The sequence below is a fragment of the Haliaeetus albicilla genome, chromosome 11 (assembly GCF_947461875.1).
Source record: "Haliaeetus albicilla chromosome 11, bHalAlb1.1, whole genome shotgun sequence".
In the NCBI taxonomy this organism is placed as follows: Eukaryota; Metazoa; Chordata; class Aves; order Accipitriformes; family Accipitridae; genus Haliaeetus; species Haliaeetus albicilla.
Window position 1 is genome coordinate 43321520 of NC_091493.1, and position 12628 is coordinate 43334147.

At 56.1% G+C, this 12628-nt stretch overlaps 1 protein-coding gene across 3 annotated transcripts in view; it reads left to right on the forward strand.

Moving 5' to 3' along the window:
* Window positions 1–12628, forward strand: part of WIZ (WIZ zinc finger) — a 58359-nt gene that overhangs the window by 1161 nt on the left and 44570 nt on the right. For all 3 annotated transcript variants that reach the window (XM_069797568.1, XM_069797566.1, XM_069797567.1), the window contains exon 2: window positions 5834–6288. In XM_069797568.1, the coding sequence (XP_069653669.1) occupies window positions 5834–6288 (455 nt within the window). The remainder of the gene's footprint in view (window positions 1–5833; window positions 6289–12628) is intronic.

A 12628-nucleotide genomic window follows, 5' to 3' on the forward strand; every position in this document is an offset into this window, starting at 1 on the left:
CCAGGCGGCAGCACCGGGACGCCCAGTACCCGAGCGGTGACGGATTTGGCATCCGCCGGCTGGGAATGTGGCAGGGATGGATCCAGACCCCTGCTAATTCTTCCCTTCACCCGTTCCCAGTGCTGGTTCACCTGTGCCGCGATCGCCGGCACTGTTCCTGTGCTGGTGGAAGGAGGCCGACCTCTGCCGGGCTCGTTAACCAAGGTTAAACGAGCATCCGGCGATGGACAACCTCGTAATGTCCACTGGGAGCTTTTAATCTTCCCTCCTCCACCAGCCAGAGTGGTGTCGGAGCCGGCGGGGGGCTGTAAAGATGACAATGCCACGGTGTTTCACTGCATGCCATGGATGGGCTGTGCCGGTGGGTTTGGCGGTGGGTTCGGGCACGGTGCCGGGAACGTTTCCTCTTCCCAAGCAGCTCGATGGCAGGGAGTGGGGTCGGAGCCCAGCCGGCACCGCCGCTGTACGGCACGAAGGTGAGAGCAGTGCCACCATCGCTCGGAGCAGCTTTCGGCTCATCCTGGCATGGCTCGGCGCCGCTTGGAGCAGCTTTTGGCTCATCCCGGCATGGCTCAACACTGGATTTCCCTCCTTGGCACATCGTTTAGAGGAGTTGGCGCACGGATCGTCTCTGCTCAACGGCATGAAATCCCCCTCCGACAGCGCTGACAACCCCGCAGCTGAGTTCCCTGAGGATCCCAGCGCCAGTAAAGCCCTGCATCCCAACGAAAGCCCTTGGCACGGGATTTGCCAGCTTGTAGCCATGACCATCAGAGCAGAAATGGAAGAGCTCCCTGGGGGACGTGTCCTTTGCTCGTTCAGTCTCCGGGATGGGGGAAAAAAAGCCACTTTTCTGCTAAACGAGCTCGTTAACACCGGGGAGGGAAGTTGCCAATTGCTTGAGGTTTCCCCGTGGAAGGAAATTATCCGGGATCCCAGCTCAAGCCCTGGGAGCTTCCTGGATCCTCCCTGAATTCCTCTCACATCGAAAACCGGAGCGCTTGCTCCCCTTCTGAGTTGTTTTTCATGGCTGCAATGTGTTTTGCACGTAAGTGGTGTTGGCGCGAGTGTGCCGGACGCTGCGCGCTTGGTTGTGGCCTGGGACGGAGGGGAAAAGACCAGCGCCGTCCTCCTGCGTTGCAGTTCCGCTCTGCCATGCGAGGAAGAAGAAACCACGCTGGGAAGAAACACGCAGCTGGAGTCTGCCCGGTTCAAGTGCGCTGGGAGCGTGCTGGACCCTGCAATGTTGGCCGTGACCTGGCACGGAGGGGTAAAAACTGGCGGTGTCCTCCCACATTGCGACTCTGCTCTGCCAGCAAGGAAAAAACAAAACAAAACAAAAAAACGTGGTGGGGGGGAAAAAACCACCCCTGTGGCTGGAGTCTGCCTGGCTTGAGCGTGCGGGACCCTGCGAGCTTGGCCGTGACCTGGCATGGAGGGGTAAAATTGGTGCCGTCCTCCTACATCGTGATTCTGTTCTGCCATGTGAGGAATAAAAACCATGCAGAGGGGAAAAAAAATACACAGCCGCAGCCTGCCCAGCTCAAGTGTGCTGGGAGTGTGCCAAACCCTGTGCGCTTGGCCATGACCTGGCACAGAGGAGGGAAAACCAGCGCCGTCTTCCTGCGCCGTGTCTCCGCTGTGCCCCGTGTCTCTTCCGGGGAGGAAAAACAAAAACAAACCCCGCGGGGAAAAAAACACGCGGCTGTAGCCTGCCTGGCTGAAGCGCACCGGGAGCGCACCAGACCCTGTGTGCTCAGCTGTGAGCCAGCATGGAGCGGGGAAAAACCAGCGCTGTTCTCCTGCGTTGTGGTTCTGCTCTGCTACAGGTTTCTACCAGGAAGGGGGGAAAAAAACCACGCGGGGGAAAAAATACATAGGTGTAGCTTGTTCGACTGAAGTGCACCAGGAGCACGCTGCCCTGTGTGCTTGTCCATGACCCAGCACAGAGCAGGGACAAACTGGCGCCGTCCTCCTGCATCGTGGCTCTGGTTTTGCCATGCAAGGGGAAAAAAAAAACCACACAGGGAAAAACATGTGGTTGTAGCCTTCCCGACTCAAGCGTGCCTGGAGCGTGCCGGACCCTGCACGCTTGGCCATGAACTGCCACGGAGGGGGAAAAAAACGGCGCTGTCCTCCTGTGCTGCAGGTCCACTTTGCCGCAGGCTTCTCCCAGAGAGGAAGAAAACCCATGCGAACTAAAAAACACGTGGTTGTAGCCTGCCTGACTCAAGGGCGCCTGGAGCATGCCGGACCCTGCACGCTTGGTCGTGAACCACTACGGAGGGAGAAAAATCAGTGCCGTCCTCTTGCGTTGTGGCTCTGCTCTGCCACATGTTTCTCCCAGAGATGAAAAAAACCTACACGAGATAAAAACACATGGCCAATAGCACGCCTGACTCAAGCACGCCGTGAGCGCGCTGGACGGACCCCGCGCATTTGGCTGTGACCCAGCGCGGAGTGGGCAAAAAACCCCAGTGCTATTTTGCACCATGGGTCTGCTCTGCCACAGGTTTCTCCCATGGAGGAAAAAAAAAAAAGCAACGTGGGGGGAAAAAATACGTGGCCGTAGTCTGCCCGGCTCAAGCATGCTACAAGCGTGCTGGACCCTGCGCGCTTGGTCGTGATGTGATCTGAAGGGGGAAAAACCGGCACTGTCCTCCTGTGTCGTGGTTCTGCTCTCCCAGCAAGGCAAAAAAAAAAAAACAAAACCCACGCAGGGAAAAAATACGTAGCTGTAGCCACAGCCCACCCAGCTCAAGTGTGTGGTGAGCGTGCCGGACCTGCACGCTTGGCCATGAACCATCACGGAGGGGGAAGGAACCAGTGCTGTTCTCCTGCGTTGTGGCTCTGCTCTCCCTGCAAGGCAAAATAAAAAAAAAAAAACCCAAACCAGAAAACCCCGCAGGGGAAAAAACACCCGGCCAAAGCCTTCCTGACTCAAGCGTGCAGCAAGCTCGCAGGGTAACCCACTGCAGAAACTCTGCCGGGAGCCGTTTGGCCTGGGGAAAGGCCCCTTCCTCTTGACTTCCAGGGAAGGCAGCGATTGTCCCCACTTAACCGGTTTAGCATTTAAATTGTCCCAATTCTGCTCCGCCTTTGCATGGCTCTGGGGCGATGGGCTGGGGGAAGGGTTTCCGCAGTCCAGCTCCCACCCTTGAAGCGAGCAGAGCTTGGGAAGCGAGCTTGGGAAGGGAGCAGAGCTGGGGAAGAGGCTTTTTAAACTTTACGGTGAGCACTCGGGTCTTTTTAGGGTGCTGGTGCAGAGCGAGCCGGGGAAGAAAAGAAACTCCCTTTTATTTTTTTTTATTTTTTTTTTTCCCCCTGCCCTGATGAGCTTGAAAACAGCCAAGTGGGTTTTTGGGGAGGATGGTGGGTTTTTAGGTGCCGGGACAGCAGATGGATTCATCTGTGGTTTTTTGGGAAGGAAAAAAAGGGAAAACTTGGAAAAATCTGGGTTTTTTTGGTGAGCGAGGTGGGAGACTTGGCACTGATATGTCCCCCCCATCTGCACCGGCTTGTGCTTGGTTGGGTTTGGGGTTTTGGTGGGTTGAGGTGCTGGTGGGTGATGTTGAGCGCGATGCCGGGGTGGGGGATTTGGTGTCATTCCCGGCACGGGAGTTTCGGCACGGCCACAGCGAGACACGTTTCGGTGAGCAAAGGCTTGGAGCGAGCCGGCAAGCGTGGTGCCGAAGGGATGCTGCGATTTATTGCCAGGGAAAGGAACTGGCGGTCCCCGAGGGATGCCAGATGCCGTCCTGGAGTTGGCTCAGATCAAACCCACATCCCCCCCCCCAAAACCCGCAGCTTTTCAAAATAAACCCATTTTGTGCTTTTTTTTCACTCATTCTCACCTGGATGGATCCCCCTGGCTCAGGGATGCGCCGGGGTTTCCACTGGCCTGAGATGCGGCTGCGATTAAAAAGGCAAAACTCCACAATGGCTTTTCTCCCCCTGGATCCCAGGTGCCCCTGCCTGTCCCCTGCCAGCTTTGCCGGCACCCAGTGCCTTGCAGTGCCTTTTTATTTCCCTGCAGCGGGGCGATGACACATTTTGGGGCGACTCCTCGCCGTTTGACGGCACACCGGGAAACACAGGGAGAAACGCCGGTGCTGAACCGGCTGCTGGGCTCCCATCCTGCTGGCACCGCTCGATGTGGAGGCTTCTCCGACGTTCCTTGCTGGCACGATGGATGAGCCACTGTGGCACGATGGGAGATGTGGTAAAAAGGGAGTGCCGTGTGTGTCGGACTGGATTTAAGCTGGATAGTGGTAAAAGATGATGCCGCAATCCACTGTTTCCCCCGGTAAGCCGGCATGGATGGCTTCATCGCGGCGGAGCATCCCTCATCCCAGCCCATTGGCACCAAGCCGACACCGCGGCAAGCCCCTAAACGTCAACAGATTTGGGGTTTGCTCCCCAAAAGCCCTCCATGGAATTGGGGGAAGTGTCGATGTGGTACCGCTCTTCAGGGCAAGAGTGTTCTGCCGGCACAGCGTTGGCATCGGGTGCCATTTCAGGGCGATGCCGGTGGAATATCCGTACAAATCGAAGCCAGCCAGCGCTACCGATCCTCACAAAAGAAAGACGCCGGTGCGCGGAGCCAGCTTACTTTTAATTTATTTAATTGAATTTCTATTTTAACTTCCTATTGGCAAACTAACCCACGTTGGCTCTGGGCGTTGTTCCCCGGGGAAGCGACAGGCACTGGTCGCTTTGGGGCGGGAGAGATTTCGGGGTGGCATTTCGGGGTGGCCGCTGGGCGTTGGGGTTTGCTCCATCGTTCTCCTCCCTCGGCCCCCGGGGCGGGGAAACATCTTGCACCAGCTTGAATAATTCCCTCTTCATTTGCATTCTTACCTTGAAGGTATTTATAGTCTCTTCTCTGTCTTCTCCTTTCTCGCTGGGGTAAATTTAGCTCCTTCGCTCTCCTCCTGTGCCTTTATCCTCCAGTGGAGCTGATAAGCCCGGCTTTTTAGCGCCTCTTTCCTCCTATTTTTCCCTGCTCCGCCTGCTCGGGTCAGGATTCGACCTGGCATCTTCACCCCGCAGAGATGAGGATCCTGAGCACTCTTCTTTATTTCCCCTAATGATTTTATTTTTCAGCCTTTAACCTGCAGCTGCAGCAGCGTCGGCTGGTGGAAGGTGTTTTGGGGTGGTGGTTTGTTTTTGGGGGGGATCCACACTTGAGCGGCTGGCACCTAGTTGCCATTTGAGGGGTCCCCAAACCCTTTGAGTGTCCCCCAGTGTGAAGGTACCACTTTGTCCCATCTGCTTGAATTCATCCAGGGAAAAGGATGCAGCACAGCATCCCAAAACCCCATACGTGCTCTGGTTTTGGGGTCAGCTGCCCTGATTTTGGGGCAGCTGGTGGTGGAGCAGAGCTGCCAGGGGTGCAAACTGGCACCATTCCCAGCACCGCATTGTGGGGATTGAATTTTTTGAGGGATAAATAACGAATTTGGGGGCCATTGGGGTTTTTTGTGGAGTGTGTGGCAGAGGGTGGAGGGTGTGCTGTTCCCCTGGTAAATGGCGATGCAGAGGGGAGGAAAGAAGGTTCATACTGGGGAGAAGTGGCACCTTTTGGGGTCCGTTGACACTGGCAGGGACCTGGCACCGTGTTGGCTACCGGCAGCACCAATTTTTGTGAGGGGGGAGTGATGGGACCCGATGTCTTGCCTGGCTCCAGGACACTGAGAGCTTTGGTGACCATGGCAAGGTGCCGAGACCGTCGGTTTTCCCGGCACGGGCGCAGCCGCAACTGTTTCTCCTCCACCTTGGCAAAATCCAGTCTCTTTTCTAATTTTCTCCTCTTTTATCTTATTTCTTGTAGATTTTTCTGGCAGTCCCTGGCCGCCAACCCTCCCGAGTGCCGGCGCAGTGTTTTTTTCCGAGTGACACAGCACAATCGGCGAGGGATGGAGAAAGCTGTCCCTAATTTCTCAGAGCGCCAAGGAGATGGAGGCAGAGCCCTGTTAATGACACCAGAGCCAAACAAAGAGACTTTTCCTGCCCTTGAGTGCCCCCAAGGCGAAGAACGAAGAGCCGCTTTCCTTCAAGATGCAAAAAAGCCCCTGGAGAACCCAGCTTTATCTGGGACGTCGGTGGAAACAGAGACAGAGCTCGAGGAAGATGCTTTCTACGCTGGGGATGATCTGGCGACAATGAGCAGGGAGGGGAAGGGACCCTCCAGCACCGAGCTGCACTCGTTGCAAGAGGATCCCGACTTCTTCTCGTCGCTCTCCCGTCAGGAGCCCGACATTGCCCTGGAAGCGCACGATGTGGCTGGTAAGTCCCCAGTCGGTGCCATTGGGGTGGCTACTTGGGGGGATGGGGACATCTCCTGGCCCTTCGTGCATGGTTGGTGATGCTCAGGTTGATTCAGTTGGTTTGCCTGATGGTCGCGCGATCGTGCTGGAGCGGTTTGCGGCGGGTGTTTGCTCTCTTGGCAATTCTCAGCATCCCACGGTGAAGTGGGAACCACGGTATGGTGAGAAACACGTGGATTTGATGGAAGGAGAAACAAGGGTGCAAATGCCGGGCCGGCATCCCTGTGCCCTTGTGCCGCCATCCGGCTTCAGCACCACAGACAGGCACAAAACCTGGCGGTGGGTCAAGCCAGCGGCATTTTGGAGACCGTTCATCTCCCCTGGTATGACATTGGGACCCGAAACCGACGGTGTCCCCAAGTGGTGACACCTTGCCCGTTCTCGTGCTTCGCTGCATGTCGGTGTGGGACTGGTGCCGTGCTGGGAGGGAGCAGGTGGGTGCTGTGCCATGGCGGCGGTGACCCATGTGTTTTCCGTATTGCTGGTGAAGCCACGGTCGTGCTGAGCAGAGTGAAACTGTGCCACCTGCGCCTGGCCTTGCTGAATTCCCCTCTTCTCGAAACAGAAACACTCCTCCAGCTCTGCTGAGGATGGCTGTGCACTTGCAGGGTGAAGGCATCATCCTCTGCCCCACCGCTCGGTGCCGGGGAAGCCGTGCCGCCGGTGCTTTGTGGGTGCTGGGGGATGAGCAGCTCCAGCAAGGACTGGTTAGCCCCCAATGCCGGCATGGAGCTATACTGGGATGCCCTTGGAATTGTGAAAACCTGCTGTACGCAGCGGCTGCTCTTGCAGGGGATGTTCCGTTATGGGGTGGGGGATCTCCGTCACCCGTGGGTGACCCCGTTGGGTCCATCCCTGTCTCAGCTCCAGGCAAAACTCTCCTCTGAGGGCTCTTGGATGAGCAGGGAAGTTTTCATAGGCTGGTTTAGGTTGGTACGGACCTTCAAAGGTCATCCAGTCCAACCCCTTGCCGTGGGCGGGGACATCTTCCACCAGATGAGGTTGCTCAAAGCCCTCTCCAACCTGACCTTGAACAATTCCAGTGATGGGGCATCCACAACTTCTCTGGGACAACCTGTTCCAGTGTCCCACCACCTTCATTGTAAAAAATTTCTTCCTTAGGTCTGATCTAAACCTACCCTCTTCCAGTTTAAAACTGTTGCCCCTTGTCCTACAGGTCTTGATAAAAAGTCTTTCTCCATCTTTCTTATAAGCCCCTTTTATATATGGAAAGGCCACAGGAAGGTCTCCCCAGAGCCTTCGCTTCTCCAGGCTGGACAACCTCAACTCTATCAGCCTTCCTTCATAGGAGAGGTCCTCCAGCTCTTGGGTCATCTTTGTGGCCTCCTCTGAACCTGCTCTAACAGGTTCTTCTCCATGGGGCTGCTCTCAATCCCCCAGTTTGTGATACTGGGGATTGCCCTGACCTGGGTGCAGGACCTTGCATTTGGCCTCGTTGAACTTCATGAAGTTCATGTTGGCCCATCAAGAAGTCATGTTGGCCTGTCAAGGTCCTTCTGGATGACATCCCTTCCCGCAAGGTATCAACTCAGTTTGGGGTCACCCACAGACTTACTGAGGGTGTGTTTAATCCCACTATCCATGTTGTTGCTGGAAATATTAAATAGTATTGATCCCAGTATGGACCCTTGAGGGACTCCACTTGTTACTGGTTTCCACTTGGACCTTGAGAGGTTGACTATAACTCTTTGGATGCAGCTGTCCGGCCGATTCCTTATCTATTGAGTGCAGCTACTGCAAGTTGTCCACTGATCTGTAGATCCCTGGTTGTCTGCTGCCTGTCCTCTGCCTGCTTTGGAGGATTAACCCTGTCCTACCTCAACTCCTCCATCATTTCATTGCCAAATGCGGGCTGGGCGCCTCCACCATTCCAAGTCCTACCTGAACACCTCCATGCATTTGCAACCCCCCTGTCCTTCCCCATCCCCATGTCGTCACCGGTAAACGAGGTGGGTGGTGGCCATGGATCCCACCACTGGCCAGTGATTTGCCTTGTTACTTGTCCCCTGGCTGGAGGGTGGCTTTTTCCCCATCTGGAAGCGGTAACAGCAGTGGAGTCGCGGCTGCGATTCCTCTTCAACGCTGCTTTCCCGTAACGTTTGCCCATCTCCGCAAGCACCGGTTGACTTAAAACCTTATCTCCTAGTGCAGGCGATCTGCTTGGTGAGCCCCCATATTATTTACCCACCTCGTGGTGGGTGGGGAAGGACCATGTTGCATCTGGGAAGCTTTTCAGCTCTTGGTTCCTTCACTGTGGTCAGTGGGTGGAAAATTAGCTCCAGAGGATGGATATGGGTATTTAAAGATGGTGTTTAGAGGAGGAGGGAATCGGTGCCCAGAAAATAGCGAGGGCTGTGTTGGGAGATGGAGAATGTCCCCATCTGGATGTCCAACCTGGCTCTGGCTGGGTGGTGGGGCTCAGCTGGGGTCCTGGGGTGCTTCAGGTGGACCCAGCTGCAGCCCTGCACATGGGCAGACTTAAGGGGATGCAATCGGAGGGGCTGGGCAAGCCCCCGTCACTGCTTCCGAGCTCAAAATGTGCCAAAATGGTGTCCAAGGCCGGCACGCTGGTCGAAGGGTCTTGTGGGGTGGGAAGACCCTGCACAAAGGCTTGCAGTGCCACCGACCTCAAGGATTTGTGGCTCTTCTGATGCCTCCACCAGCCTCCTCGCGGCAAAATTACCCTGGTATTTGCTGAGTGCCACTGACCATGAGCCAGAGGTGGTTTGGCAGCTGCCAGTAGGTTTTTGGAGCCAGGCAAAGTCCACGCTGCTGCCGGGAGGTCAGCAAGCGATTGCCGGGAGAGACGTTCTTCTCAGCGAGGGTGGTTTTTGGGGGTGCCGCTGGCACCGAGTAGCGCTGCTTGCGCGCCAGAGAGTGCCGAGCCGGTGCCGGAGGGGCAGCACGCCCCGTGCAGTGCGACCCACAAAGGACAGCGGTGTAGGAGAGGAGATGGAGGAAGAAAACCTACATCTCTGCTTGCCCCAGTGCCAGTGATCGTGGCAAACGAGCGGCGGCTGGGCTCTGCAGTGTGCAGGCTCGTTAGCAGAGGAGCGAGCACTGTGGCGGCTCGGGCAGCTGCTTCGTTCTGCCTGACTGAGCTTTGAGCCAGCGTGGGGAGGGGGAAGGAGCTGCTGCTGGGGATTTCCCATCCGTGATCGTGGTACCTGAACCGTCACCCCGTTTTTTTTTTGGCTGGAGGCACCACGAGCGATGGGGGCTGGGTGCCACATCCCGTGGGGACCCTTCTTGTGGCTTTTGGGTGGCCCTGTCTGCCCTCCTTGCTCTTTGAGGGGATGTTTCAGGCTGCTCACTGGGATTTTTTTGGGGTGCTGTGCCACACAGGGGCCCTTTTGGAAGCGGTTCAGGTGATTTGTTGTTGCAGGCGGCAGCAACGGGGCCAGAGATGCTCCAACCTTTACCCCCTTCCTATTTTGAGGCTCATCCCCGTGCCCCCCCCCCAGGGTGAAGCGGGGGGTGCCACTTCCCCGTGGGACCTGGCGAGGTGGGATCCGAATTGCTGAGCCTTTATCTCCAAGCTGCGGTTCCCTCCTTGTTTCCCGAGTTGCTGGCACCCTTATCAACCCACGCCCGGGGGGGGTGGGGGCGGTTTTCCTCCCCATATCGGCACAGGGATCGGCAGGGCGGTTGGAGCCGCGGTCGGTTGCAGCTCATCAACACGTCGAGCTTTTGCTCGGTTCTTCCTCCCTTACTACGTTCGCGGCATCGCGTTGGCTTGGGGCTGCCTGGGGAGGGGATGGTCCCCTCGGTTCTGCCCCCCCCTCATTCCTCCCGGTCACCCGGCTGCGTGTCCCGGCTGGCGATGGAGCACAAGGTCAGAGTTGTGGGACGGGAGGAAGGTTTGGAGGGGGATTTGGCGGCTGCGGGGGGTGAGTTGTGGTTGTGCTTTTGGCTGCACGTGTGGGAGGGGACGGCACCCGGCTCCTCCTTGTGCTTGGGGATGGTGCCACGAGGTCCCTGATGCAGGGACTTTGGGGATGCCGTGGCAGTGTGGGGTGTCACTGTGGTCTCCGATGCGGGGTTGTTCTGCTTTAGGGATGCCATGGCAGTGTGGGGTGTCACAAGGTCCCCAGTTTGGGGACATCTTGCTTTGGGATTGCTGTGGCGGTGTGGGGTGTGACAAGGTCCCCCAATATAGGGACACCCTGCAGTTCACGTTGTCTTAATGTCCCTGGCGTGGGGACATGCTACACCAGGGATGTTTGTGGCTGTCACAAGGTCCCTGATGCGGGGACGTCCTGCTCTAGGGATGATGTGGCAGTGCGTTGTCACCAAGGTCCCCAATGCAGCAGCGTGTGGTGTCACCAAGGTCCCCAGTGCAGGGACATCCTGATCTGGGGATGCTGTGACAGTGTATGGTGTCACCAATGACCCTGATGCAGGGACAGCAGGATGTTCTGTCGGTGCTGTGACAGCGTGGGGTGTCACTACAGTCCTCGTGGCATCGTGCAGTGCCACAAGGTCCCCAACATGGGCTCGCCACGCTCTATGGATGGCAGAGCCCCATAGCAAGTCGATGCCGTGGGCTCGTGTACCCCCAGTGCCCTCCATCCAGGAGCTGCTGTATTAATTAACCAAATTAATCAAGGCAAAACACACGTCAATTTAATATGAGATGGGTAGAAGAGAGGAAATAGCGTTTGTGGTCCTGGTGTGAGATTATCGACCCCAAAATCTGCCCTTCCTGGCACTGGAGCTGCCAGATACGTCTTGATTTAGTCAAATCTTCTCTTTTGTGTCGTATAGTATGTTCAGTCACTGGCACAGGATCCGACCGAGCTACTGAGGGTCAGTATCAGGCTCCTCTTCTGCTCCCAGTCGCATCGGAGATGGGGTTTGATTAGGTCTTGATGTTTTAATATCCCCAGGGTTGGCCCTGGCTTTGCGGGACCAGATTTTATCCATCATAATATCAGACTAGAAAGCCCAAACTGATGCATGCTGTGAGGTTCGACCATGTGCCAAACTGGGACAACTGGGAAAACACCCAGTTTAGGTACAAACAGCTTGTGTGCTTTAGCTAAAAAGGAGTGTTTTCATCCCAAATTGCTTTAATGTCCTGCTGCCCACCCGTGATGGGCATCCCAGGGCTTTCCCATGCTGCAGGCGGTGAAACCCAGCCGCAGTGTCGTTTATTCCCAATTTAGAGCTCTTTATGGTTATTTTGATTGCAATCGCGGGGAAGCCGCTCTTGGTTTAGTTTGGGGCCATTTCTAGCTCTGGGGGGAAAAAAGGAGCAGGATTTTTTTTTTTTTTTTTTTTTTTTTTTTAGGATCCAGGCGACTAAATAAATCCACCGTGTCTTTTTTTGGGAGGCAATGTGAAAGGGCTGGCAGAGAACCAGAGCCCACAGGCTTGTTCGGCACCGTGCAGCACCCTGCGCTGCCTGGTCCTCTTCGCAGGAGGTTTCTAGCAGGAGCAAACCCCCCGAAACCCTACCACCTTGGGGGGAATCGCCCCTTTGAGCTCCCCCCCCAAGGATGCTCAAGCTTTTAGAGCATCAGGCGGTGTGGCTGCTTGGGAAGCTGGAGATAGGGAAGTTTTTACAGACTTTTTTTTCCTGCCTCATTCTGGAAGAGACGATGCTGTGGAAAGGAGGTAGGGGAGGTGCTCATGGCTCCGGGGTTTTAATTTATACAGGTCTGACAGCGAGGACAATACCCAAGATGGACTGCATGTGGCAGGGGCTGAGGCTCAGCCTTTGTCCCACCTCCGTATCCCTTTTGTTTCTCCACCTATTTTATTTCCCCCCCCCTTCTCCTTTCTTTTTAATCCCTTCTTCTGTGTCCCCTCTCCATCCTTCTCCCCTTCCCCCTCCAGTCTTGACTTGCAAGAACCGCTGTCACGGGCCAAGAGTCTCTTTTGATTCATCCCTCCAAGCACCATTAAGGAGCTCTTGAAGTTGAGATTGCTCCTGGGAAAGGCTGATCCTGACGCTCGGAGATCCCCTCCCCTCTCCAGCACCCACTTGCACGATCCGATTATTTTTTTTTATATATATATATATATATATTTTTTTTTTTTTTTTTTTCCCTGCCGGAATGAAACTCAACAACCCACTTGAGCCTGGACTCATGCACAAGAGCCCCGGGAAGGATGCTCGGAGCCGTGTTTGCCTCTACTCCCACCACCGCCCGATGCTGTTGGAAAATCGAGGGGCAGGACACGGCGTTCCCGGGCGGAGGTGGGCTTGGCGCCTGCTGCCCCCGCAGGGAATGAGCCCGGGGGGAAGGCGCTGGCTTGTCCCGACAGCTCAG